The sequence below is a fragment of the Aristolochia californica genome, unplaced genomic scaffold (assembly GCF_029961685.1).
Source record: "Aristolochia californica isolate CCGP_79_NKW_82.1479 unplaced genomic scaffold, dmAriCali1.0.hap1 SCAF_16, whole genome shotgun sequence".
NCBI classification, from domain to species: Eukaryota; Viridiplantae; Streptophyta; class Magnoliopsida; order Piperales; family Aristolochiaceae; genus Aristolochia; species Aristolochia californica.
This window is the reverse complement of record NW_027181837.1, coordinates 1,681,725-1,709,004: the sequence shown is the minus strand read 5'-3', so window position 1 is coordinate 1,709,004 and position 27,280 is coordinate 1,681,725. Positions and strand designations below refer to the sequence as shown.

At 38.6% G+C, this 27,280-nt stretch overlaps 3 protein-coding genes and 1 non-coding gene across 5 annotated transcripts; 3 read left to right on the top strand and 1 right to left on the bottom strand.

Annotated features, from left to right (window-relative positions):
• Positions 1–8,375: 8,375 nt before the first annotated feature.
• On the top strand, positions 8,376–8,482 carry LOC137954052 (small nucleolar RNA R71). Its single transcript, XR_011112484.1, has one exon. It is a non-coding gene; the product is annotated as a small nucleolar RNA R71 (small nucleolar RNA).
• Positions 8,483–16,308: 7,826 nt separating this feature from the next.
• LOC137953351 (putative pentatricopeptide repeat-containing protein At1g19290) lies at positions 16,309–20,560 on the top strand. The gene is made up of 4 exons (XM_068800716.1): positions 16,309–19,566; positions 19,753–19,863; positions 20,126–20,194; positions 20,280–20,560. The coding sequence occupies exon 1, from the start codon at positions 16,438–16,440 to the stop codon at positions 19,303–19,305; it is 2,868 nt and encodes a 955-aa protein (XP_068656817.1). The 5' UTR covers positions 16,309–16,437; the 3' UTR covers positions 19,306–19,566; positions 19,753–19,863; positions 20,126–20,194; positions 20,280–20,560.
• A 972-nt stretch (positions 20,561–21,532) lies between these two features.
• Positions 21,533–22,945, bottom strand: LOC137953517 (probable protein phosphatase 2C 55). The gene is made up of 4 exons (XM_068800942.1): positions 22,662–22,945; positions 22,185–22,494; positions 21,951–22,088; positions 21,533–21,814 (listed from the first exon to the last, which is right to left on the bottom strand). The coding sequence occupies exons 1-4, from the start codon at positions 22,943–22,945 to the stop codon at positions 21,533–21,535; spliced, it is 1,014 nt and encodes a 337-aa protein (XP_068657043.1).
• Positions 22,946–24,055: 1,110 nt separating this feature from the next.
• LOC137953471 (F-box/FBD/LRR-repeat protein At1g13570-like) lies at positions 24,056–27,039 on the top strand. Of its 2 annotated transcripts, none has more exons than XM_068800885.1 (4): positions 24,056–24,239; positions 25,786–26,146; positions 26,364–26,519; positions 26,603–27,039. In XM_068800885.1, exons 1-4 carry the CDS (start codon positions 24,217–24,219, stop codon positions 26,900–26,902), a joined length of 840 nt encoding a protein of 279 aa, XP_068656986.1. In that variant the 5' UTR covers positions 24,056–24,216; the 3' UTR covers positions 26,903–27,039. The 2 variants fall into 2 exon arrangements, with proteins under 2 accessions (XP_068656986.1, XP_068656985.1); XM_068800884.1 differs by having other exon boundaries at positions 25,349–26,146.
• The last annotated feature ends 241 nt before the right edge of the window (positions 27,040–27,280 follow it).

The window sequence follows — 27,280 nt, the reverse complement described above, 5'->3', positions numbered from 1 at the left end:
CAGAAAAATTTGATTAAATTTATAAGGTATTTTTGTAAATACCATCTAGTTGGCTCGGGACAAGTTTTCTGCGACTCGCCGTTCCAACTCGGCAACCGCGACTCAGGTTGGGTTGACTCGAAGAAGAAAAAAAAAAAATGTGAGTCGACTCGGACGAGTTGAGTTGGCTCGCCGTTCCTGGGCTGAGCCGACTCGATGCATAAATTGGATTTGCGGCAGCAGGATTCAAACCCGCGCGCGATGGGAAAATTACTTGCGCCAGTGATCATTAGGCCACTGACCGTCTACTGTTTAGTATATAGGAACGTTTAGATTTATTTCCTGTTACATTTTTTATGCAATTTTTGGCATATATGTAAATGCATGAAATTAAAGTTATGCATAATATTATAGTTTTTAATTATGCATATCTTATGAGCATATTTGGTGCATAATGATAACATGTTAGTGTAAGTTACAATTATGCAATTCATGCTATTCTCATATATTTATGAGATTTAATGTCTAGTGATCCATATAATTTTTATTAATTAGAGAGTAGCTGATGTAGAATTTTAGTTACATCGACTTTTATACCTCGCAAGCGTACGAATCGTTCATGTAATCTAGCAGTAAGCGAGGGTCATATCCACAGGGAGGATTGAATTTCGTGTATTCTTCAGTCAACTAGCCTAACCAAATATGATGAATTAATATGAACTAAATACTAATTATATCCTAAATTATCAAGCAATAATTTAATTAACTACTTGCACAACAGGAAATGTCAACTCTGGATTTTACCGTGATTCGTGCCTCTCGAGCGCCACGTAACTACGAATCCAGATTTCTCAATCCTTGCGTCTAGCCCCTCTCGGGCGCCTAGAGTTAAAGACAGAAATCGGATTAAAATACCAAAATCTAACCTCAATTATAATCTTACCCTAATTAACTAATTTAATCAAATATCAAGAAAACAAATCTCAAATAAACCTTAATTATCAAATCAGATTCAATTAACATTCAAAACCTAAGTTCAAACCATATAAAAAATCAAATTCAATAATGACGAATTACTCCCCTTCTTCCTCCTCTCGCTCGGGCAGCAACTCGTTCTCACGGGTGCTGCGATTTCCGGAAATTGGTGGCGTCGGGTAGCAATAGTGAGTGGCCGAAGGTAGAGACGACGCCGGCGACGACGGTTAGAAGCCGACGGCCGGAGGTAATGTCCGGCGAAGAGCGAAACAGAGCTGACGTTCTCTAACCGGCTCTCTCGAGTCTCGGTTAGAGTCGGAATGGCTCCGGGACTGGTCGGAATATGTAAACGACGCCGGAGGATGGTCTGAAAACGGAAGTGGCGCCGGAGAAGCCCTCTCGGATCCCCTCCCGGCCTGGCGAGCAAAGAATGGCAGCGTCGAACTCGCCGCGATGGAGACTCTCTCGAGCTCTCCTCGGGTCTGTTCTCGGTTGCCTGATGGTGGTGGACGACGGTGGCGAAAGGTCTTGGCCGGCGAACAGCGGTGGGGAACTCCTCTCGGGTCCTCCCCTATTTCCGGTCAAAGTCCTCCCTTTTGGTCTCTACTCCTCTTCTCTTTACGCTCCCCCCTCTTCACGCCCTTCTTCTTCTTTAAATATGATTTTCTTATTTTAAAACGATTTGCCCTAGAAATTACCTCCATTTCACTAAGGGCATTTTGGTAAATATCTTCTTCTCCACCCAAATTCTCCTGAAATTCCATAATTGAATCTATAAAAAGCATTTCAGGAAGAAATAAGACTAAAAAATAATGAAATATAATTCAGGAGAGAGAAATATGCAATATCGACAGTGATTAATGCCAAATTCAATAAATGCTCATTTCATTTGAAAACCGATAAGTAACTACCTATAATACAATTATAAAGGTTATTCTATTATAATTAACCTAGTTCTCATGTCAAAATATGACATCTATCACACCCCCAAACCTAAATCTTTGCTAGTCCCTAGCAAAACAACAATCGAACCAAAATTAAGCCTAGGAAAACAAAATGCCACTTTCGTAGGGAGCACGATTGCATTTAGCGTATGCACCAAGCCGTTAAACCCCTACTCTGCAGTAGTGGACGAGTTATGTCTCGTGAGGGTTTGCATGGAATTTACCCACAAAATTCATCTAAATCAATAATATAAAAAGAAAAAAAACTGAAGAAAATTTACTCCTCATTAGCATATGACTAACACTTAGTATCGTAAAATATCTAAAATTCATATGAGATCTTGTGAAATATTAAAACCTGTGTAAAAGATAGCCTATTATCAATCCAAATACACTCATTGTTACTCCACCTGAACCAATGTGACCCATAAGCTATTACTTCAACAGAACAAAGAGGCAGCAAATAACAATAAAATCCTGGTCACATCACAATTAAGAGAAAATAGTAAAGTAAGCCTGTTGTCTTACAATCTCACCAAAGAAATATACCAATTTCAATCTTGACTTGTAACTTCTTTCAAATTACAATTCATCATCAAAGTTAAGGAAACTCATTGCTTCCAGATTTAAAACCATTTTTCGCTATTACCAGCGCACTTTTGCTATTACCAGCGTAATTTTTGTTTTTTTTTTTGTTTTCTTCGCTGAATACTTTTGGTATTACCACCATTTTGTATTCGTCTTCACTGCATATGCACTTATTTTTAAGTAACCCACTGTTCCGGTGCATGTCCCTGGGTTTGCTCAGGCTGTTTCTGAAGTTATCTGTCTTTTGCAAGCAAGAGCATTTCCATTTGCATTTATACATTACAACAAGCAATTTTACTGAGGTATGAGTTCAAACAGGCATACAAGACTATTCAGACTAACATAGATCAACACTAGATTTACATGTTCTCTTTTGCAACTAAGTTCCAAGTCTAATGCAATAGGAAGCTATCCCACTGAATTCTCATGAATCACAACAAATGATATCGGATTTCTAATAGGCATATTCTACACAAATTTACGAAAATTTTTGAAAAACATTTGAGCAACTTATTTTAACTCTACTAATGTTAACCACATACTAAGAGGAGTAATTTGAAAACCACGAACAAAAATCGAACGAAAATTATTGCTAAGACATAAAAGAGTCGTTCCCCCCCCCCCCCCCCCCCCCCCCCCCCCCCAAACCTAAACCTGACATTGTCCTCAATGGGGAAAAGTTAAAACACTATAACGACTACAAAAAAAATAATAATAAAGACCCCCAGGAATGATACATAGTCTCCCTCGAAGAAGGTTTACTCGTATCAGCCGTACCCGTAGGTAATCATCCGTAGATGAAACCGCTATCCCACATCACACTTTGAAGAAATCTCCGTGTGACTGGCCACTAAAGGCAGCAGGAATCACGCGCTGAACACAAGTCCTTAAGTTACTCACCATAAGGTTTTCATTCAATACTTCAAGATTGAACTGGTCAATCCCAGAACGGTTGTTTGAGTACAGACCTCTCAAACTAGGGACCAAAAGTCTGGTCATCGACTATCGGAACCATTTATGCTCTCAGCCGGTAAGAGAGTATGAATAAACCAAAAAAATAAAATAAAAATAAAAATAAAAATAAAACTGTAATGTACAAAGGGATAGAAACGTGGGGATTGCCCACAGTGTGCTAAGTTTATAGTCGTAAGCAAGACTCTGACGCATTCAAGATGAAATGACAGGTTCCTCCAAGAAAATCACCATCACCTCCTCTGGTGTGGGGACATTCTCAAGATACGGTTTGAGCCTCTGACCGTTAACTTTGAAGATCGACCCGTCTCCGTGATTGCGGATCTCAATAGCGCCATGAGGAAACACCTGTGTAACTTCAAATGGACCGGACCACCTGGATCTTAGCTTCCCTGGAAACAAATGCAATCGTGAGTTATAAAGTAAAACATTCTGCCCAACAGTAAAAGACTTGCGAAAAATAGATTTATCATGTAAAAGCTTTGTTCGCTCCTTATACAGTTTGGCATTCTCATAAGCATCATGACGTATCTCTTCCAACTCATTCAATTGCAACTTTCTCTCCTCACCCGCTTGAGTTAAATCAAAATTTAAAGCCTTAATGGCCCAATAAGCTCTATGCTCAAGCTCAACAGGTAGATGACATGCTTTGCCGAATACTAGGCGAAATGGAGACATCCCAATAGGAGTCTTATAAGCGGTTCGATAGGCCCAAAAGGCATCGTCCAATCGAGTGGACCAATCTTTCCTATCAAAGCGAACCGTCTTCTCCAAAATCCGTTTGATCTCTCTATTAGAGATTTCCACTTGACCACAAGTTTGCTGGTGGTATGGAGTGGACACCCGATGAGTGATGGAATATTTCTTCAATAAGGCCTCAAATGCTCTGTTACAAAAATGAGATCCCCCATCACTGATGATCGCTCTCGGGGTACCAAATCGATTAAATATATTTTCTTTTAAAAACTTTACCACCACTTTGTGATCGTTTGTCTTACATGATATAGCTTCAATCCATTTAGAGACATATTCAACAGCAACAAGGATGTATTGATAGCCGAACGAGACAGGAAAAGGACCCATGAAGTCAATACCCCACACATCAAACAATTCAACAATAAGAATGGGGTTAAGAGGCATCATGTTCTTCCTAGACAAACAACCAGTTCGTTGGCATTTATCACACACCTGACAAAACTCATGGGCATCTCTAAATAATGAAGGCCAATAGAAACCACATTGCAAGACTTTAGCCGCGGTCTTTCTAGCACCAAAATGTCCACCACATGCGTGGGAATGACAGAATTCAAGAATGTTGGCAAAGTCTTGCTCATGTACACAACGCCTAATGACTTGGTCAGAACACACCTTGAACAAATAAGGGTCATCCCAAAAAAAATGTTTGACTTGGGAAAAGAATTTCAATCTATCTTGTTTACTCCAATAATCAGGAATCTTATGAGTTACAAGATAGTTGACTATATCAGCAAACCAAGGCAACTGGGATACTTGGAGAAGTTGTTCATCAGGGAAGGAATCATTTAAAGGAAGGAATCCTTCCTGAGGTACTACACATATCCTAGATAGATGATCAGCAACAACATTCTCACAACCCTTCTTATCTCGAATCTCAAGGTCAAATTCTTGCAATTGCAAGATCCATCTAATCAAGCGAGGTTTAGTGTCCTTGATGGATAATAAATACTTCAAAGCAGAATGATCAGTGAACACTATAACCTTTGACCCTAACAGATATGATCTGAATTTGTTCAAGGCAAACACAACAGCTAGCAACTCCTTCTCAGTGGTAGTATAATTCAATTGAGCATCATGAAGAGTTCGGCTAGCATATTGAATGACACAGGGCATTTTATCTGTCTTTTGCCCCAAAACAGCCCCCAATGCATAGTCAGAGGCATCACACATCAACTCAAAAGGCAAAGACCAAATAGGGGGTTGGACAATGGGTGCAGTGGACAAACATTTCTTCAGTGTCTCAAAAGCATGAATACAGGCATCATCAAAGGCAAAAGCAACATCTTGAGCAAGTAAATTCGTCAAAGGACGAGAAATTTTGCTAAAGTCTTTAATGAAACGCCTATAGAACCCAGCATGGCCAAGGAAAGAACGCACTCCCTTCACAGAAGTAGGTGGTGACAGATTGGTAATTAGGTCAACCTTGGCTTTGTCCACTTCTACACCCCTCTCAGACACTACATGTCCTAACACAATTCCTTCTTTCACCATGAAGTGGCATTTCTCCCAATTCAAGACTAAATTGGACTTAATGCAACGGGACAATACGAGTGAAAGATTGTACAGACATGTATCAAAACTAGAGCCAAACACAGAAAAGTCATCCATAAAGACCTCTAAAAATTCACCAATCATGTCAGAAAAAATACTCATCATGCACCGTTGGAAAGTGGCGGGTGCATTGCATAAACCAAAAGGCATGCGTCTGTAAGCATAGGTGCCAAACGGACACGTGAAAGTGGTCTTTTCCTGGTCTTCTGGAGCAAAGGGAATTTGATTGTAGCCGGAGTATCCATCTAAGAAGCAATAAAAATTGTGGCCGGCCAATCGCTCTAGTACCTGATCAATGAAAGGTAGTGGGAAGTGATCCTTCCTAGTGACGGAATTAAGTTTTCTATAGTCAATGCAGACACGCCACTTGGTGGTAGTTCTTGTGGGAATCAATTCACCACTCTCATTTTTCATTATTGTTATCCCCCCTTTCTTAGGGACAACTTGAATTGGTGCTATCGGAAATAGGGTAAATGATTCCTGTCACAAGCAACCTAATGACTTCTTCTCTCACAACCTCCAGCATATGGGGATTTAACCTACGTTGCATCTCACGTGAGGCTTTAGTCCCCTCCTCCAAATGAATACGATGCATGCATATGGAGGGGCTAATCCCTTTTAAGGCATCAAGAGTCCACCCCAATGCCTCTCTGTGTGCTTGTAAAACTTCAGTCAATTGTTCCTCCTGCTCAATACTCAAATCAGAGGAAATAATGACTGGTAATGAGTTCATGGGTCCCAAGAACGCATACTTCAACGTGGGAGGAAGTGGCTTAAGATCTAGCTTGGAAGTTTCGAGAGGTTTGTCTAAGTCAAGAGGAAGATCCTGTGGATGATCAGTTGTGATAACCTCATAAGCTTCCTCCAACAGAGGTACAGAATTGAGTAAAGAATTAACCTCTCGGAAATATGTTTCCTCATCAAAATAGTCCATGTCTAAAGATGTTATGCAAGACTCAAAAGATTCAAGAGTGGATTCGTTATCAAGCATAACAGTTTCTATATTAAATGCAGGACTCAGATCATCAGACTCAAGTGGGTGGTGCCCGGCATTAAATACATTCAATGAGACCTTAAAATTTCCAAAAGACAACTCCAACTCACCACTTTTACAATGAATGATAGCATTAGATGTGGCTAAGAAGGGACGTCCTAGGATGACAGGAATTTGGTTGGTCACATTGAATACTGGTTCTGTATCAAGAACAAACAAAAATTTGTCCACTTTTATCAAAACATCTTCAACTATTCCTCGTGGTATCTTGACAGAACGGTCAGCTAGTTGAAGTGTGATGGGGGTAGGCTTCAATTCCCCCAAACCTAATTGCTGGTACACAAAGAAAGGAAGCAAATTCACACTTGCTCCTAAGTCAAGAAGAGCTCTCTGGATGGTATGTTCACCAATGACACATGAAATTGTGGGACATCCAGGATCTTTAACTTTAGGAGGAGTGTTGTGCTTCAGAATTGAGCTTACATTCTCAGTAAGAAAGACCTTTTTGTTAACATGTTGTTTTCTCTTCTGTGTACAAAGGTCTTTCAAAAATCGGGCATAGGCAGGGACTTGCCTAATAGCATCAAGAAGTGGAATGTTAATGTGAACCTTACTAAACAGTTCCAACGTTTCATGCATGCTATCTCCTTTCCTAGGTGGGCCCGATAACCTCTGCGGATAAGGAGCTAGTGGGACTTGGTTAGGGATCTGCTTGGTTGTTGGTGGAGAACTTGGAGGTTCGTCACTCAATGATGTGTCCCCATTGTCATCCTTTGACTCCTTAGACTTAGTGGTCCCTACCCCATTGTTCAACTCACGACCACTCCTAAGGGTGGTTATGGTTTTTGCTTGCTCATGGTGGCAACTCACTCTCATGTGTGATTTTGGGGTTAGGAATGGTTTGACTCGGGAGTCTATTTTGTGCTTGTTCACTCATGTGGCTGGCCAACTGACTCACTTGCATTTCAAGTTTGGCAATGGAGGACTGTGTATTCTGCATGAATAATTGAAGTGTATCCTCAAGTGAAGGTTTTTGTGGAATCAATGGTTGTTGGGTGAAGTGTGGGCGCGGAGCTTGGGGTTGAGTAAACCCTGGAGGACCCCCAACCTGTGGGCCCTTGGACCATGAGAAATTTGGGTGCCTAGCCCAACCCGGATTATATGTTTCTGAAAAAGGATCGTTCCGGTTTGGTCTATGAAAATTCTGGACTGCATTCAAGTCCTCAATGAGCTCTGGGTAGGATGAACTAGATGGACACATTTGTGTGGGATGAGATGAACCAGAGCATATGGCACAGACAGTAGATGGGTTAGGAGCAGGTGAACTCTTGGACACCATAAGGGCATCAATTTTTCTAGTCAACCCCTCAATCTTGGCCATGAGCATAGGTGTTTCACTAACCTCGTAGAGACCCCCTCTTTTGGTTTCGTGGGATCTCCTATCAACATTAAATGACGAACCCCATTGCTGAGATTGATCACTCAACGTTTCAAAGAAGTCCCACGCCTCACTAGCACTCTTACCCATCAAACTCCCACCACTCGTTGCATCTACCATGGATCTAACCTGGGGTGTAAGCCCTTGATAAAAGTATTGCACTAAATGCCATTTCTCAAACCCATGATGCGGACACCTACGGATCAAATCCTTCCATTTCTCCCAAGCCTCATAAAAGTGTTCACCCTCCTGCTGCATAAAGTTGGAGATTTCTCTCCTGAGGGCTGTAGTTCTCTGAATGGGAAAGTACTTGGACAAAAATTTTGTGACTAACGTGTCCCATGAAGTAATGCTGCCCACCTCCAAGGAATTAAGCCAAGACTTGGCCTTATCCTTAAGTGAAAATGGAAAAAGTCTTAACCGGATAGAGTCATCTGAGAAATTCTGGAATTTAAAAGTTGCACAAATATCTAAGAATTCCTTGATGTGGTAATATGGGTCCTCCTTATCCAACCCATAGAATGTAGGGAGGAGTTGGATCACACCCGGTTTCAACTCATAACTGGCGGCAGTAGTGGGTGGCAATATAATGCAAGAAGGTGATGTGAAGTGGGATGGGATAGAATAATCCCTCAGGGCTCTACGGTCACCTGCTGCAGGTAACTGTAATGGTTCGCCCTGATTGGCCATGGTAGCTCCTAACTTGACTTCGGTGTTTTCCTACAAATATGTTCTACCTCTTCAACAAAGGGAGCTAATGGTCCACCTAGGGAGCGGCGCCCGTGCATAAAAACACAAAAAGAAACAAAATGAACTATCAAATTAAGCTAACAAACTCGCTACTAAAAATATGAACTAACTAGAAGAAATAAAAATAATTTCATAAAAAATACCAAACTAAAATTATGAAAGCAAAAAAAATAAAAAAATAAAAATAAAAACAAAAATAAAATAAAATAAAATCTAACCTAAGACTATGGAGAACAAAGATATACGCTTAATACGTGCCTCCCCGGCAACGGCGCCAAAAACTTGATGTAGAATTTTAGTTACATCGACTTTTATACCTCGCAAGCGTACGAATCGTTCATGTAATCTAGCAGTAAGCGAGGGTCATATCCACAGGGAGGATTGAATTTCGTGTATTCTTCAGTCAACTAGCCTAACCAAATATGATGAATTAATATGAACTAAATACTAATTATATCCTAAATTATCAAGCAATAATTTAATTAACTACTTGCACAACAGGAAACGTCAACTCTGGATTTTACCGTGATTCGTGCCTCTCTCGAGCGCCACGTAACTACGAATCCAGATTTCTCAATCCTTGCGTCTAGCCCCTCTCGGGCGCCTAGAGTTAAAGACAGAAATCGGATTAAAATACCAAAATCTAACCTCAATTATAATCTTACCCTAATTAACTAATTTAATCAAATATCAAGAAAACAAATCTCAAATAAACCTTAATTATCAAATCAGATTCAATTAACATTCAAAACCTAAGTTCAAACCATATAAAAAATCAAATTCAATAATGACGAATTACTCCCCTTCTTCCTCCTCTCGCTCGGGCAGCAACTCGTTCTCACGGGTGCTGCGATTTCCGGAAATTGGTGGCGTCGGGTAGCAATAGTGAGTGGTCGGAGGTAGAGACGACGCCGGCGACGACGGTTAGAAGCCGACGGCCGGAGGTAATGTCCGGCGAAGAGCGAAACAGAGCTGACGTTCTCTAACCGGCTCTCTCGAGTCTCGGTTAGAGTCGGAATGGCTCCGGGACTGGTCGGAATATGTAAACGACGCCGGAGGATGGTCTGAAAACGGAAGTGGCGCCGGAGAAGCCCTCTCGGATCCCCTCCCGGCCTGGCGAGCAAAGAATGGCAGCGTCGAACTCGCCGCGACGGAGACTCTCTCGAGCTCTCCTCGGGTCTGTTCTCGGTTGCCTGATGGTGGTGGACGACGGTGGCGAAAGGTCTTGGCCGGCGAACAGCGGTGGGGAACTCCTCTCGGGTCCTCCCCTGTTTTCGGTCAAAGTCCTCCCTTTTGGTCTCTACTCCTCTTCTCTTTACGCTCCCCCCTCTTCACGCCCTTCTTCTTCTTTAAATATGATTTTCTTATTTTAAAACGATTTGCCCTAGAAATTACCTCCATTTCACTAAGGGCATTTTGGTAAATATCTTCTTCTCCACCCAAATTCTCCTGAAATTCCATAATTGAATCTATAAAAAGCATTTCAGGAAGAAATAAGACTAAAAAATAATGAAATATAATTCAGGAGAGAGAAATATGCAATATCGACAGTGATTAATGCCAAATTCAATAAATGCTCATTTCATTTGAAAACCGATAAGTAACTACCTATAATACAATTATAAAGGTTATTCTATTATAATTAACCTAGTTCTCATGTCAAAATATGGCATCTATCAGTAGCCACAACATCTTTAACTTAATAAAAATTATATATTATGATTAGGATCACATAAAGATTATTAGACATTAATTGTACCTAATTTTACTTGATATAATAAATTTTATCCCACATGAATTTTTATTATATTTTAGTTTATTAGTTAGGATAAAATATCAAGTTATTCATAATTTACCCACAGGGATTATGAATTCATAAATAATTTGATAGTTTTATCATAAAGAAAAATTAGAAATTAATTGTAATTAACTATACTTAATATAATAAATTTTATCCCATAGGAATTTTTTATTATATTTGAGTATATTAATTAGGATAAAATATCAAATTATTCATAATTTACCCACATGAATTATGAATTCATAAATAATTTGATAGTTTTATCATCAAGTTTACTCATAAGGAATCTTGAATCTACTTGAATTCAAAATATTTAGCCCACAGGCAATGTTTTTTATATCAGTTAATTTGATTTTTAAGCATGGTTTACATTGGTAAAGCATGATATTTTATTCAGGCCTCAATTTTAACATCGGCATGTAATTTGTAATTTTATGCAGTTGTACAACCTGCACATTTCTCTGATTTTCGTTGTGATATCCCTGATCTTAAGGGAGATAACTATAAGAATACTTCTTCATTTAGGGTGGATGGACATAGATTATACTATTAGGAAAGACGAACCATTCGTAATTACTGATACCAGCACTGCAGCTGCAATTACACTTTATGAACGATGGGAGCGATTTAATCGCCTCAGTGTAATGTTCATTAAGACTAAAATTGCTGCTGGTATTCGTGGTTCTATTGAACAGTATGAAAATATCAAAGACTTGCTGAAAGCCATTGATGCTCAATTTGTCACTTCAGATAAGGCATTAACAAGCACCCTAATCATGAAGTTCTCATCCCTAAAGCACACCAGTATGAGAGGTGTGCGTGAGCACATCATGCAAATGAGGGATATTGCGGCTCAATTAAAAAATCTTGAGGTTGATATGTCAGAATCTTTCGTGGTGCATTACATTCTGAATTCCCTTCCGCACCACTATGGACCCTTCAAAATCTCGTACATCACACATAAAGATAAATGGTCAGTTAATGAACTTTTGACCATGTGTGTTCAAGAGGAAGGGAGACTGGTGATGGAACAGGGAGAAAATGTCATGATGGCAACACATGGAAAGGGCAAGTATCAAGCCAAACAAAAAAGGAAGGGTAAAATATCCCTCCAAGCTGGTATTAAGAAAGATTCCAAGTATTTTTTCTGTAAAAAGAAGGGACACTTGAAGAAGGAATGTGCCGAGTTTCATAAATGGCTTGCTGACAAAGGTACACCAACCTCATTTGTTTGTTATGAATCTAATATGGTTAATATCAATAATTACACTTGGTGGATTGATTCTGGATCAACAATCCACATCTCGAATTCCTTGCAGGGTTTGCAAAACCTAAGGAAACCAGTGGGAAGTGAGCATCACATTTTCTCAGGAGATCAGATGAGCTCACATGTGGAAGCTATAGGAACTTGCTATTTAACTTTAAGTAGTGACTTTGTTTTAAAATTAGAAAAGACCTTTTATGTTCCAAGTTTCTCCAGAACCTTGATTTCAGTTTCAAGGCTTGTACCTTATGGATATTCTTTTAACTTTTCAGACTCATCTTTCAGTTTATATTATAAGTCTGATTGTGTTGGGAATGGTACATTGTCTGATGGTCTTTATAGCATTAATTTACAAAATAATGCCACTTACGGTTCAATGCATGTTCACACTGGTAATAAAAGAAGTGTTATTAATGAGGATTCCTCTACATTATGGCACCAGAGATTAGGTCATATCTCCATAGATAGAATTAAAAGATTAGCGAATGAAGGAGTACTTAATACTCTGGATTTTACTGATTTTGAGACTTGTGTAGACTGCATTAAGGGAAAGAAGACTAACAAGTCAAAGAAAGGTGCCAATAGGAGTTCAACCATATTAGAGATCATACATACTGATATATGTAGTCCAGACATGAACTCACATGGTCAGAAATACTTCATCTCTTTTATAGATGATTCTTCACGATACATGTATCTCTACATGCTTTATAACAAGTATGAAGCTTTAGATGCCTTTAAGATCTTTAAGGCTGAAGTAGAGACATAATGCGGTAAGCAAATTAAGATCGTGAGATCAGATAGAGGTGGAGAATACTATGGTAGATACACTGAGAGTGGACAAGCACCTGGGCCATTTGCAAAGTTTCTTCAAGAACATGGGATTGTTGCCCAATATACCATGCCTGGTTCTCCGGACCAAAATGGTGTAGCAGAAAGAAGAAACCGAACATTATTAGGCATGGTGCGGAGTATGCTTAGCAACTCCAATCTTCCTAGATCCTTGTGGGCTGAAGCACTTAAGATGGCAGTGTATATATTAAACAGAGTTCCAACCAAGGTTGTTCCAAAAACGTCATTTGAATTATGGAAAGGTTGGAAACCGAGTTTGCGACATATGCGCGTTTGGGGATGCCCGCCTGAAGTGAGAATTTATAATCCACAAGAGAAGAAGTTGGACCCAAGGACCATTAGTGGGTATTTCATTGGATATGTTGAACGGTCTAAAGGTTATAAATTTTATCGTCCATCTCACCACACTAGGATTATGGAATCAAGAAATGCAAAATTTCTTGAAAATGACTTGATCAGTGGGAGGAATCCAACTCGGAACATAGTTTTTGAGAAGGATTATTCAGAATCTCAACCTTCCACCTCAAGTGATAAATTGGTTATTGTTCACAGCACCAACCCTCAAGTACAAACTGGTGTTGAACAACCAATCATTGAAGTTCCACAAATTGCTGACAACATTCCAGTAGATCAAGTTCTTCAAGAGTTGCCAAGCACTTTTGAACAACTAGTTAAACCACATACTTCTTAGGAAAATGATGGTTCTACATTAAAAAGATCTACTAGACTCAGGAGATCAGCAATTCTTGATGATTATATTGTGTATCTACAAGAATCTGACATTGGAACTGCAAATGATCCCATGTATTTTTCCGAAGCCATGAGTTGCAAAGAATCAGAATTATGGTACAATGCCATGAAGGAAGAAATGAATTCTATGAAGAGTAATGATGTCTGTGATCTTGTTGAGTTGCCTAGTGGATTTAAAGCCATTGGATGTAAATCGGTCTTTAAAACAAAGAAAGACTCATTAGGCAACATTGAGTGATACAAGGCAAGACTCGTTGCTAAGGGATTCACTCAGAAAGAAGGAATCGATTACAAGGAAATTTTTTCTCCTGTATCTAAGAAAGATTCCTTGCGCATAATTTTGGCATTAGTAGCCCATTTTGACTTAGAGTTGCAACAAATGGATGTGAAAACGACATTTCTCAATGGAGATCTAGAGGAGGAGGTTTACATGAAACAACCTGAAGGATTCCCCTCTAGTGATGGTGACCAATTGGTTTGCAAGCTAAAAAAGTCAATATATGGATTAAAACAAGCATCCCGCCAATGGTATTTGAAATTCCATAATGTAATTTCTTCATTCGGGTTTGTAGAAAATATTATGGATCAATGTATATACCAGAAGGTCAGTAGGAGTAAAATCTGTTTTCTTGTTTTATATGTCAATGACATTTTGCTAGCAACCAATGATAAGGGTTTTCTACATGAGGTGAAACAATTTCTCTCTAACAATTTTGATATGAAGGATATGGGTGAAGCATCTTATGTCATTAGCATTAAGATTCATAGAGACAGATTTCGAGGTATCTTAGGTCTGTCTCAAGAAACTTGTATTAATACAGTGTTAGAGAGATTTCAGATGAAAAGTTGTTCACCAAGTGTAGCTCCCATTGTGAAGGGTGATAGGTTCAATTTGAACCAATGCCCGAAGAATGACCTTGAAAGGGAACAAATGAAGAACATTCCATATACTTCTGCTGTTGGAAGCATAATGTATGTTCAAGTCTACACAAGACCTGATATTGCATTTGCTGTTGGGATGTTGGGGCGATATCAGAGTAATCCCGGGTTAGACCACTGGAGAGCTGCAAAGAAAGTCATGCGGTACCTTCAAGGAACCAAAGACTACATGCTGATGTATAGGCGGATGACAATTTAGAAGTCATTGGTTATTCAGATTCTGACTTTGCTGGCTGTGTTGATTCCCGCAAATCAACATCAAGATACATTTTCTTGTTAGCTAGTGGAGCAATATCATGGAGGAGTGCCAAACAGACTTTGACCGCCACGTCGACTATGGAAGCCGAGTTAGTTTCCTGTTTTGAAGCTACTTCACATGGTATATGGCTTAAGAGTTTCATTTCTGGGCTTAGAATTATGGATTCTATCTCTAGGCCATTAAGAATATATTGCGATAATTCAACTGCTGTTTTTATGGCCAAGAACAACAAAAGTGGAAGTCGAAGTAAACACATCGACATTAAGTATTTGGCCATAAGAGAACGTGTTAAAGAAAAGAAAGTGGTCATTGAGCACGTCAGCACTGACTTAATGATCGCAGATCCTTTGACAAAGGACATGCCACCGTTTAAATTCAAGGATCATGTTGTGAATATGGGACTTGGTTCCATTATGTAAATTTTTTCATTGTATGAACAATGTTATTTCAGTGAAATTCTTAAATTAATTTGATGTTTTTTTCTCATCTTTATGTGCACTTTAATTTTGAGAAAATTCATCTGTGTTGGACTAAGAGTAAACATAGGGTTTATTCATACAGTATAAGTAATACATACATAGTAATACATGGAAGATACTACTCGTCATTAGAGGACCTATCGCCATGATTCATGTATTTATTACTTAAATTCAGATTATCGATGGGTTTAAAATTATATTAGAAGTTTGGACCAAGTGGGAGAATGTAAACCGTTTTTGTGAGAAACGGTTTTCTCAAACGTGGTCTCAAATTTCTGGCAGTTGCAACTCCCTTGGTAACACGAAGCCATGAATAACCTTGATGGGAGGTTGGCTTCGGTTAAGAATGGTTTTCGGTCCCCTGTCTCGTCACTCAAACCCCTTTAGTGCCATCGCCGTGAGTGCTCAGAGATCGGAAGCACCGAGAAAATAGAGCGAAGGAATTTGAAGCGTATGGAAGGAGGTACGATTTATCTTCCGTTTAATTCATAATGAATTTCATGTTGTTAATAGAAATTCATGTTTAAGGCTTACAATATTAGCTAGGTATTTAACATTTGGTATTAGAGCGGGCTCCCATGTCGCGAGTTCAAGTCCTGGGGCGCGCAAATGTTGGATTAAAATTACTGGTAGGTCACAGAGGCTGGATTAAAATTATTGGTAGGTCGCATCTAGGTATTATTGCGGTTGGGCCAGTGTCGTTGCGCCGCCGTGGTCGTCGGCTCATGAAGGTGGGGTGTGATGTTATGATCCTAGCTTAAGTACCTATGCCTTCCGCTCCTAATAGACCAGTCTTTTGGGATGTATTAGCTAGGTGTTTAACACCACCCCTATAGTTGAAACCCTAATTGGGTATTTTGGGTCGGGTTGGGTTCACAGCGAAACCCGGCCCAACGCCCACCCTAATCAGAACCGATTGTTGGTTCTGTTCAAGTTCTTCTTCCTACCTACAAAAAAAGAGTTCTTTCTTCGTCTGTTGAATGAAGCTCGCATTGTGCAGGAAATCTCTTTCCTTATTTGACCGCAGAGGATTCAATATGCCTCCAAAAGCAGCCTTCAGCTAAGTGGGAGTCTCATTCATGGCTGACGATTGAGGTGGACCTATAGGCTGTTTAACATGATTCTCAAGAGCTAGTCTTCCCTCAAATGCTTAGGTACTGCTTCAGTTCTCTTTCGCTTGAATGTTTCCCTATATATTTAAGAAAACGGTCCATTCATTCCACTCGAATTATCGAGTGGAAGCTCAAAGACGAGTACAAAATTCCCCATCCCCAATTGCTTGAGAGAATCTGTCGTATCCTGACGCTTCAACGCTTCGAGGCACTTTCACGTCTCTCATTCGATTTTTCTGATGAACTCCTCGATTCTGTTCTCAGAAACCTTAAAAATAATCCAGATGCTTGCTTACCCTTTTTCCAGTTGGCGCTGGCACAACGCAATTTCCACCCGAGTACCAATTCTTACTGTAAGATTATACACATTCTGTCCAAAGGACGGATCTTTAACCATGCGAAAGCTTTTTTAAGGGAACTGATAGAAAATTCTCGTCCGAAGGATGTAGTTTCTGTGGTTTTTGATGAATTGGTCTTGGTTTACAAGGAGTTCTCTTTCTCTCCTACTGTCTTTGACATGCTTTTGAAAATGTATTCGGAGATTGGATTGACAAAGAAGGCTCTTTTTGTGTTTGATAACATGGGGAAGTTTGGGTGCAAGCCTAGTTTGAGATCTTGTAACTGTCTTTTGAGTTGTTTAGTCAGGAGTAATGAAAGTTGTACAGCTTTTCATGTTTATGTTCAGATGGTCCGGACTCAGATTTTGCCTGATATGTATACTTATACAATAATGGTCAATGCTTATTGTAAAGAAGGTAGAGTAGAGAAAGCTTTGGGATTGTTGGTGGAGATGGAAAATAAGGGTTTTGAACCAAATACTGTGACTTATAATTCCTTAATCAATGCCTTATGTGACTTTGGACAGACAGAAACAGCACAAGGAGTTCTGAATACGATGACTAACAAGGGAATTGCTGCCAATGTAATTACTTATACTTCACTCATTAAAGGTTATTGCAAGCAAGGAAAGTTTCATGAAGCGGAGAAGGTGCTCCTGGAAGTGAAGGAGAAATTGGATGCTGATGAAGTTGCTTTTGGTGTTTTACTGAATGGGTTCTGTCAAGCTGGAAAATTAGATGATGCATTGAGGATTCAAAACTTGATGCTTAGCATGGGTTTAAAGATGAACATATATATCTTCAACGCTCTGATCAAATGTTACTGCAAGGTAGGGAGAGTTAGGGAAGCGGAGAAAGTGGTGACAGATATGAAACTTTGGTACGTGAAGCCAGACTCTTACAGCTTTAATACACTTATTGATGGTTATTGCAGGGAAAATTGTGTAAGGGAGGCACTCGAGGTTTGTGACAACATGGTTGGAAAAGGAGTCGAACCAACAGTTTTAACATATAATACACTTTTGAAAGGATTATGTCGTCTAGGATCTATTAGTGATGCTATGGATCTGTGGCACTTGATGCAGAGGAGGGGTGTGATTCATAATGAAGTCAGTTACAGCACCCTGCTCGACGGTTTTTTCAAGATTGGAAGATTTGAAGAGGGGTTGAAATTGTGGAAACAAATACTAGTGAGGGGCTTTATTAAGAGCCAAATAACTATCAATACAATGATCAATGGATTATGTAAAATTGGAAAGATGACTGAAGCAGAGGGCATTTTTCGGCAGATGAAAGGCTGGGGCTGTTTACCAGATAGTTTCACATACAGAACCCTTATTGATGGCTACTGTAAAGTTGGTGATATAGAATTAGCTTTTAAAATTAGGAAGGAGATGGAGACAGCTGGGATTTCACCTTCCATTGAAATGTTCAATTCTCTCATTACTGGATTCTTTAAAGCTGGCAAGCACAAAAGTTTGAAGGATCTTCTGGCTGATATGCAAATGAGAGGATTAGTTCCAAATATTGTTACCTACGGAGCTCTTATTTCTGGATGTTGTAGAGTAGGAATGCTGGATAAAGCTTTTGACATTTATTTTGAAATGATTGGGAAAGGTTTCTCTCCGAATTTAGTTATATGTTGCTCACTAATCAGCGGCCTTTATCGGTGTGGTAAGATTGATGAAGCAAGCTTGTTGTTACAGAAAATTGTGGATTTTGATATGTTTCCAGAAGTTGAACTTTCTAACAAGCTTTTGAATGAAGATACAAAGATGGCTAATGTAAAAAAGATTGCAGAAACCCTTGATGAAACTGGAAGGATATATCTTTTTCCTAATAATATTATGTACAATGTAGCTATTGGTGGCCTCTGCAAATCTGGTAGGATTCTTGATGCAAGAAGACTATTCTCGAATTTGCTGGTAAGAGGCTTTGTTCCTGATAGTTTTACCTACTGCACTCTTATACATGGCTTGGCATCAGCTGGCAGTGTTGATGAAGCTTTTGATTTGCATGGTGAGATGCTGAGGAAAGGAATATTACCTAATATTGCTACATATAATGCTCTTGTCAATGGGTTGTGCAAATCTGGGAATTTAGACAGGGCAGTCAGTCTCTTTCATAAGCTTCAATTGAAGGGATTGGCCCCCAATGTTATCACATTCAATATTTTGATTGATGGTTATTGCAAAGCAGGGAAGATCAGTGAAGCCTTCAACATGAAATCCAAGATGATAGAAGAAGGGATCGACCCTTCTGTTGTGACTTACTCTGTGCTGATTAGTGGTCTATGTAAGCAAGGACATTTGCAAGCTGCCAGGAAGCTTGTAGATGAAATGGTTGAAAGAGGGATATGCCCTAAATTTGTGTTTTTCAGAAAACAAGTGCAAGATTGCTTTAAAAGTGAGGATGCAAAGCAGATAGCCAAGCTGGATGCAGAGCTGCATATTAGAGAGCTTGTTTTCGGTGCCACTTCTGACAGGCAAATGGATCCAACTGTGTTTGCAGTTGTCAAAGAAGGTTCAAATGGTCCCTATAAGTTGTCTGAAGTCATGTGTTGATGCAGGTTGTTAAAACTGTGAACTTCCTTCTTCTGGCTGATCTCAGCTTTCATCTGCCTCAAAAAAGCAGAAGTGATTTACCCAATTATTTTTTCTTCATGAATTTGACCTGCGCTGAACTTCTAAATCATGAAATGTCTTCATGTGATGAGAAACATGGTACTGTGTTGAGGACTGGGCATTACTAGAATACAGGGCATCTGCAATGGAATCCAAACTCTATCCTCAACCTCTTCTCACTTCAGATGCTTACTCCTGAAGGTAGTTTTCTTTTCTTTGACAGTGAAATACTTCATCCTGTTAACCTCGAATTTTCAAACTGTGAGGAACTTGAGAGAGTTATCAAGCTTCTCCTGCATTAGTAGGTTACTGTTTGGCATAAAACTGTTTGCATTTAATGCATGTTGTGATTGTAAATGTTCTGATTAAGGCTGATTTTAAACGCAGGGATTTGAGCCCTCACAATCTTTTGGTGGATCAAGAGACTAGGATGCTCAAAGTATCAGACCTTGGTCCCAGTTGGGCATGCGCCATTTCATTGAAATATCCAGTTATAAGGTATTTATATGTTCAAAAGAAGCTACCCTTTGAAACACTAAAAAGGAGAAAATTAGTGGTTTCGGTCTTCTACATTTTTGTGACAGTGTAGAACAGAAACCCCATAACGCACTCCAGAGTTGCTAATTACTGGATGTCTTGGGAAATGTTGTCTGTTGGTTACAGATTGGGATTGAAGTTACTCTTACATTAAATTTGAAAAGCTTTTAGTTGTTTTACCGGTGTGCACTAACTTCTTGAATTTAATTCTTCTTAATTCCAGTTTAACTGGTTTCAAATCAAGCATTTTCCATAGAAACTCACAACTGCATCAGCTTCTCCATATCTTCAGGTTATTTTTGGTTCTTAGCTCATTTTTTTAGTTTAACTTAATGGATTTGCCAGCATTCTTCGTTTAATGTCTTATGATAATTCAGGTTTTTCCAATGGAGCAGTTTCGATTGAGGGAAATGCCAAAAGTTAAGCACTAGTGGTAGTTTGAATCTTCCTGTCCTCCTTTGTGAATTGTCTACTACCAGACAGACCCAATGTGTTAGCCTGAGCTGGGTAGCAGTTGAACTGACCGGACCGGTCAGGTCTTTCTAACGTTTCAAGAGCTAAACTTCTTATGGTAGTTTCTCCCAGCTTGATCTCTGTGTCACATCTGAACTGGTTCAACTTCCATATTGACTGGTTATTGTTAACTCCGTTAGAAGAATGTTGGAAAAAGAAAAGTATTCGATGATTGTGATACTGACTGGTTACTGTTAATTACCTATACAGAGCCAGACTCTGCCCCGTCGCAAAGAAATATTGAACAAGATCTTATAAATAAGTGTAAAAATAATCAATTAACAGAATTCAATTTCGTTCAAATTTATACTCTTTTGCTTTCTCAACATTATATTGGCCTCTCCATTCCTACTCCTGTGATGTTAATCACTGTCACATTCTTCAAGCAAAAAAATTAACTTATTTTTGGATATAATAAGAATTTATGTTTTCTTATACTATAATCTTGCATATTTAGACTACTTTTTTGAGCATATAAGATATATGTTATGGTCCTGGGATAGGTAGTTTTTTGCTATCTACTAGTTGATTTTTTGGGTAGTATTGGCTAGGTGTTTAATATTTGGTATCAGAGTTGGCATCCACTTCGTGAGTTCGAATCCCAGAGGGAGTGACCTCGCGGAGAGGGTGACCTATGCTACTTACCAGGCCGGTTTTTTGGGTAGTAATGGTTAGGTGCTTAACAATATATTACTTATAATTATTAATCATATATATGACCAATTTTGCATGCCATTTAATCCCTAATAAACTTATTAATTTTTAATATTAAATGGTTTTGAAGGATTAATTTGTTCAAAAGCAAGCTTTAACCAGGCAGTTTTAATGGCTGAGCATCTTCAAGTAATTAATAGTGATTTTTGGATGTTATTACAGATCATTTCAAGAGGAAGTAGGTATTAGTAAGATTTACTTACGACTAAGCTTGCTCGCGATTCTCTTCAGAAACAGTGTTCGAACAGTAAACATATCAAAGCTCAGACATAGTGGAGGATTTTTAACTTTGCATAAAATTATTCCTTTACAGAAATACAACTTCATAAAGATTAGATATGTCGAGCTTTTCTAATGCTCTAGAATTGAAACCAGCTGCTAGTAAGGTTAGATTGTCCAGCTGCTAGCAGACATTAGCTATGATAATGGTGATATCATCTTCTTTGCCTCCTACATGGTGGAATCCGGCTTCTCGACTGGCCTTGGAGTAGGGAGACTCGAGCTTCTCATTTAAAGACTTTTTCTGAGCAATTCCGGCCAGATTTGCGGCTATCTCCTCCGGACCAAATCCATCCTTCTTCCCTTTATTTATAACGTCTCTCATTGCCTCTTCGAAGATGTTATCAAACAGTCCGTCAGTGGCTGCAACAATCACATCTCCCGCTTCCACCGGAACCTGAAGCACCTGTATTGTTTTGGCAAGAACTTGGCATTCAGCTACTCCAATTCATCAAAGCTTGGGAGATTTCAGAGATTGAGAGAAACTTGTCTTTTTCTTCTCTTTCAATGTAAAGAGTTTGATTGATTGAACAGAACCTTACCTGTGCATGGTTGCAGGAGTCTGCGTGGAGGTAAAGAGGACTATTGAAACGACGAACTTGAGTTGGAGAACGGTAGGCGACTTCGCCATTTCTAATCACCAAAAACCCACTGTCACCAACGTTCGCTGCGAGAATTTTCTGCAAATCCGAAAGAGAATTTGTTAGAACTTGTAATTATAAGATCCAAAGAAGGACTTAAGAGAGCAACGGTAAGTATCGAGCGGAGGGACTTACATGTCCCTGAATTGCTACAATACATGCAGTGGATCCTCCTTCCGCTCGAGTCATGGAGACGGCTTTCTTGAGGATTCTCAGAGGGCATGCACCGCCTCTCGGCTCCTCCGCGGTAGCCTTTGCGGCATGAAACATGAGATTTCGTGCGTAGACTCCTGAGTCGATTCCGCGCTTGTTGAAGCCACCCAGGCCATCTGCAACTCCGATCACACTCTGGATTGGGCACATGAAGTGAGCATCCTGTCCTTTAGGGTACTTCCCGTTGGGTTTTGGAAGATAACATGATCCACATACAAGCTCGAGTGATTTTCTGTGAACAAACAGTTTTAACGTTAGATGGCTTGTCAGCATCTTCCATATATGTTTTCTGTAAACCCTAATCTTTGATTCTTGATACTTACACCACGTTAACCCTAAAAATATACATAAAACAGATTGAAAATAGCATCGTAACAGAAAAAGGATCTTTATGCATACCTTCCGGCGGAAGCCAACCTTGGCTTCTTGGTCGGCCTAATCAAGAGCTTGTCCAGCGCCACCGTCTGATCGAACGTACGCTTACTTCCAGATTCTCCTGGCAGTTTACCCAGCTGACTCCGTGACCAACAAGGTGAGGATATGGCATTTTCTTGGGTCTTTGAAGAGTTCAAGATCGAGACATCACTTGGCCGATGCCCTGAAAATTCTGTAGTCGAACCAGGGAATGAGAGAGAAAGGTGATCTCCGATGCCATTAGAGGGAGAAAGAAGGAGCGAAGCCATGCAGTGATTCGAAGAGGGGCTCTTCTCTTCCTCAGGTGATCGAGTTGTCTGATCAGCTGATGAACTGAACGGAAATAAATCCGTTTTAAGTTCCTCAGGACTTACCTTATCTAGCGAGAAGTTAGAGTCATGGTTGGATTCTGAGTTACCTAAAAGCGAGTAATTTTAAAACGCGTATAACCGAAATTTCTTTGTCACTCTTATTTTTTTACAATAATAAAAAATTGAGATTTTTAATTAGTTAAAATACAAATTTAATAATTTTATATTATAAAAAATAAGGTAGTAAAATATATACCACAAATAAGATTTTTAAACATAAATAAAATTTAAAAAAATATTTTATTAAATTAAATAATATCTTAAATTGATAATATAAGGTATTAATTACATTAGAAAAGTATTTTATAATAATTAATAAAAAATTATTAAAAAAAGGTAATAAAATGTTAAGATTTTTAGAACAAAAAATTAATATTTTCTAAATTAAAAAAAAATAAATCAATAATGAAAGGAAAATAGGAGAAAAAAATGTATGCTATCGTGTAGTGATGAGACGACACACATTGATGATGTTATCATACACATGTCTAATGACATGTCAGGTGATATAGCGTGTGTCACCACACAACTAATTTGTCATCTTGGACTGTACATATGTGCTGTTGATCGATCGAAGTTGGGTGTGATCAAACATGGTTTGATTAGGTTTGATCACTAATTGACCTACTATTTGAACCTAGTATATGGTCCAAGCTTACATTGGTTTAAACTTCATTCAAATCAAAATTAAAATATAAATAATTAATAAATTTTAATCATATTCAAAAATTTAATTAATTAGCTCTATGACAAGTAATTACATTATAAATTAATACATTTTTACTTTATTTTTCATCGATCATTTACTAACTAGTGATTTAAAAATTAATTAATTGGTTATTTTTAAATACATATTATTAAATTGACACTTAATTATGTAATATATTGTGAAATATATATATATATATATTTTTAATAAATCTATTAAATATTATATTTACAATTATCAAAATAAAGGGAGGGTGTGTGTGTCTTGGTGCGTAAGTCAGAGCTTTGAATGAAAGTGGTGGCATAATTGTAAACATCCTCTCTAGTGGAAGAACCGAAAGCGAAAACTTTTATCTGGGGAGCAGTTCGATCGAGACAGTGAAGAAAGTAGAATGAGGATCACTCTTAAACCATGAAAACCTCGAATGGGCAGTTCTGAATTGTGATAAACGTGGTCGGGGATGAAGAATACTTTCACGGCAAGGTATGTGTTTCACCTCTCTGTAGTTCTTTAGGTTACAGAGCTAGGATTCTTTCCATTTTCGTTCCCTCGCGAGGGTTTCCCTTTTTCTTTTTTGTTCCTCTCCTTTTGCACTCAGATACTGTCTAGTTCTTGTGTATTTAGTAGCTCTTGACGTTTTTCCACTTTTTCCGACTGCGGGAGAACTCTTCGTTAACGGTGAAGGTCTCTGTAAATCATGTGAGATGTTGCAATTGGAGAAATATGGATAAAAATTTCATTATTTTTAGTATCAAATTAGAGGTAGTTTCGTTTGTGAGAAACATTTGGTATTGCCTATGTCCTACAATTTTTTTTTTTTATCTTTGGTTTTTGGGGTATAAGAAACCAAATCGAGCTTTCTTTTGCCTTATACGGATGATGGGACATAATAATCTCAATTTCATTTTGGCAACTATTTTGATTTCTTAGTGTCTTCAAAGAAACATCCGGTTTTTGTATTCGCTAACTTTACTTGGATGAGTTTGATTTTGGAGTTGATTCTACCACAAAATGGTAGTTGAACAGCTTTCTTCAGCTTCAGTTCCAATAGTAACGAAGCAAGGGGCAACAGTATTGGGAACTCCACAATCATTTGCAAGCTTTTATGCATTAATACTCTTATGGCGTTATTTTAGTTATTTAATAGGTTTACTTTAAATTTTAATCATCAGTTGAAAATTTTAAGTTTTCTCTCATCACTTGTCATTCTAGTTTATAAATTTGTATTTTTCATCTTAAGCATGAATCTTGAAGAAGGATTTATTTATAACATTTAAAAATCTCTCAATAAAACTACTCTCGTGGGGATTATTGTATCAAATATGTATCCACTGAAATTTTGTATCTGCTCAGGTTACCTTCTATTTGCATGTCTACTGAAAATATTTAGGCATGTAATCTTAGTAACAGAATTTTGATGAACTTTCTTCTTTTATTTTCTTGGAAATGCAAGTATTTCAAGATCTAATATTGTAAGCAACTGGAAATGCTTTATTTCTACATGGACTGGATGCACTAGTAGTTGATGGAAAGAGGATCAATTTCCTTGGAGATCATGTGAACACTAAATTGTATGATTTTTATGTCTATAGATGAATGAGATGGAGGTAGATAAGATTAGCAATTTGCCTGTTGACATCATTCGGTGCATATTCAAGTACCTGCCAATAAGGGAAATTGTACAGACAAGTTTGCTATCAACAGGTTGGAGGTACAAATGGTTAGCTCTGGAGGAGCTTGTATTTGACAGCCGCTCTTTTCGTCCATCTATTAGAGATTCAGACATAAAGCTTGTGAACTTTGTCAACCAAGTTCTGCTGCTTCATGAGGGACCCATTTCAAAATTTAAAATTGATAATTACTTGGAGAAAGGCTGTTCTGATGTGGATAGGTGGTTACGAGTATTGTCAAGAAAACAATTGACACATCTGGTCCTTGCATTTCGGAGTGGTGATCACTATAAGCTGCCTTCTTCTTTTTTCTCGTTGAAACGTATTAAATATTTGAAGTTGCGTCTTTGTCTATTCAGACCACCATCAAATTTTGAAGGCTTTAGCTGTTTAACAGCTCTTGACCTGCAACAAATTGACATCACAAGCGAGATATTTGAAAGTATCGTTTCTAAAAGCCCATTGCTCCAAAGGCTACAACTGATATCTTGCAATGGCTTAAAACACCTTACAGTCACTTCTCCAAAGCTTGAATGGCTATTCTTTCATGGCGAGTTTGATGATATTCACTTCAATGATGTGCCACATTTAGTTGATGTAACCATTAGTTTGTGCAACCTTTCTGATGGTGGCGCACAAGGAGAAGGAGGCCGACTAGATTGGTATCTAAAACACCTTACAGGCTTGAAAAAGTTGGTAGTTTATAATCATTTCCTCAAGGTAATCTTTTTTATGCTTGTTGTCATTTGGTTATTTCATTTCACATGATTTTGGAACTTACATGCTTTGTTGATCTCAGATTCTTTATGAGTTCCTTAACTGCACTTCCATATGTCCTTGATTACTGATAGCTTCCATTTCATATACATGGTAAACTAAATCACGATTACACCTAATGTAACCTACTCATTTACATTTCCATAATCTTCTCTTCTAGTTTTTGGCTGTAGGAACTGTACCGGAGAAGTTACCAGTTTCATATAGTAACCTGAAGTTATTGCGATTGCACATGAACATTGAAGACTCAAACCAGATTTTGGCTGCCTTTTGCCTGTTTAGAAGCTCACCAAACTTGGAACATATTCGGATTGAAGTGAGTCTTTCAAAAACTTCTGAATTTACCCTTTTGGAAGTGATAAAAAATGAGCTGTATCTTTTATTTTTTGATTTCCCCAGGCCAACTCGAATAAACAACTGGCGCTATTATATGAAGCAGGCTTCTGGGCTGCATCCGCCAGTTCTAACATCAGACTGTCTTATGTAAAGAAAGTTGAGATAACTGGGTTTGTTGGTGTGGAACATGAATTGGAGTTTGTTCGGCTTCTCCTGACGAGTACTCCACTGCTCGAAAAAATGATCATTGAGATGGACAAGGAGGCTGTTATTGAGGATTCAGAGCAATTGAAAATAGTGAAAAAGATGATGCGATTCCGAAGAGCTTCGTCCAGAGCAGAGGTGTCTTTCTCAGGTGGATGATTCATATCAAAATACTTTTGTGATGATGTTCCTTGTAGATAAATGAGTAAATATATGCAATTCAGAAGGCTTTTTATATGCTAGATCAAGTGCAGTCTTTTGCAGTTTTTAATTTGGGCAGCATCCACCGAAACAAATACCTCAGAGTTGGTGAGTATATTGAGTGGGTTGAGGCAGAACGGATCATGTTGGCGTCCAACGGTTTGGTAATAAGTTGTTGTAGATTCACCACTTGAAAGTGCAACCTTGAACACTAAAACTCGAAATTAACACACACATACACACACAAAACCAAGGCTTGTCTTAGAGAAGTGAATTTTTATCTGCAAATGGATCACGTTACAATTATTTGATGTTTTTACCTCTCACTATTGAAGT

Coding starts and splice junctions, on each gene's coding strand:
- LOC137953517 (XM_068800942.1), bottom strand. CDS start 22,945: ATGGCTTCGCTCCTTCTTTCTCCCTCTAATGGCATCGGAGATCACCTT. Junction 22,495..22,661: donor AGGTTGGCTTCCGCCGGAAG/GTATGCATAAAG, acceptor GTTTGTTCACAG/AAAATCACTCGAGCTTGTAT. Junction 22,089..22,184: donor TTGTAGCAATTCAGGGACAT/GTAAGTCCCTCC, acceptor TCGGATTTGCAG/AAAATTCTCGCAGCGAACGT.
- LOC137953471 (XM_068800884.1), top strand. CDS start 25,349: ATGAATGAGATGGAGGTAGATAAGATTAGCAATTTGCCTGTTGACATC. Junction 26,147..26,363: donor TTTATAATCATTTCCTCAAG/GTAATCTTTTTT, acceptor CTTCTCTTCTAG/TTTTTGGCTGTAGGAACTGT. Junction 26,520..26,602: donor TGGAACATATTCGGATTGAA/GTGAGTCTTTCA, acceptor TGATTTCCCCAG/GCCAACTCGAATAAACAACT.
- LOC137953351 (XM_068800716.1), top strand. CDS start 16,438: ATGCTTAGGTACTGCTTCAGTTCTCTTTCGCTTGAATGTTTCCCTATA.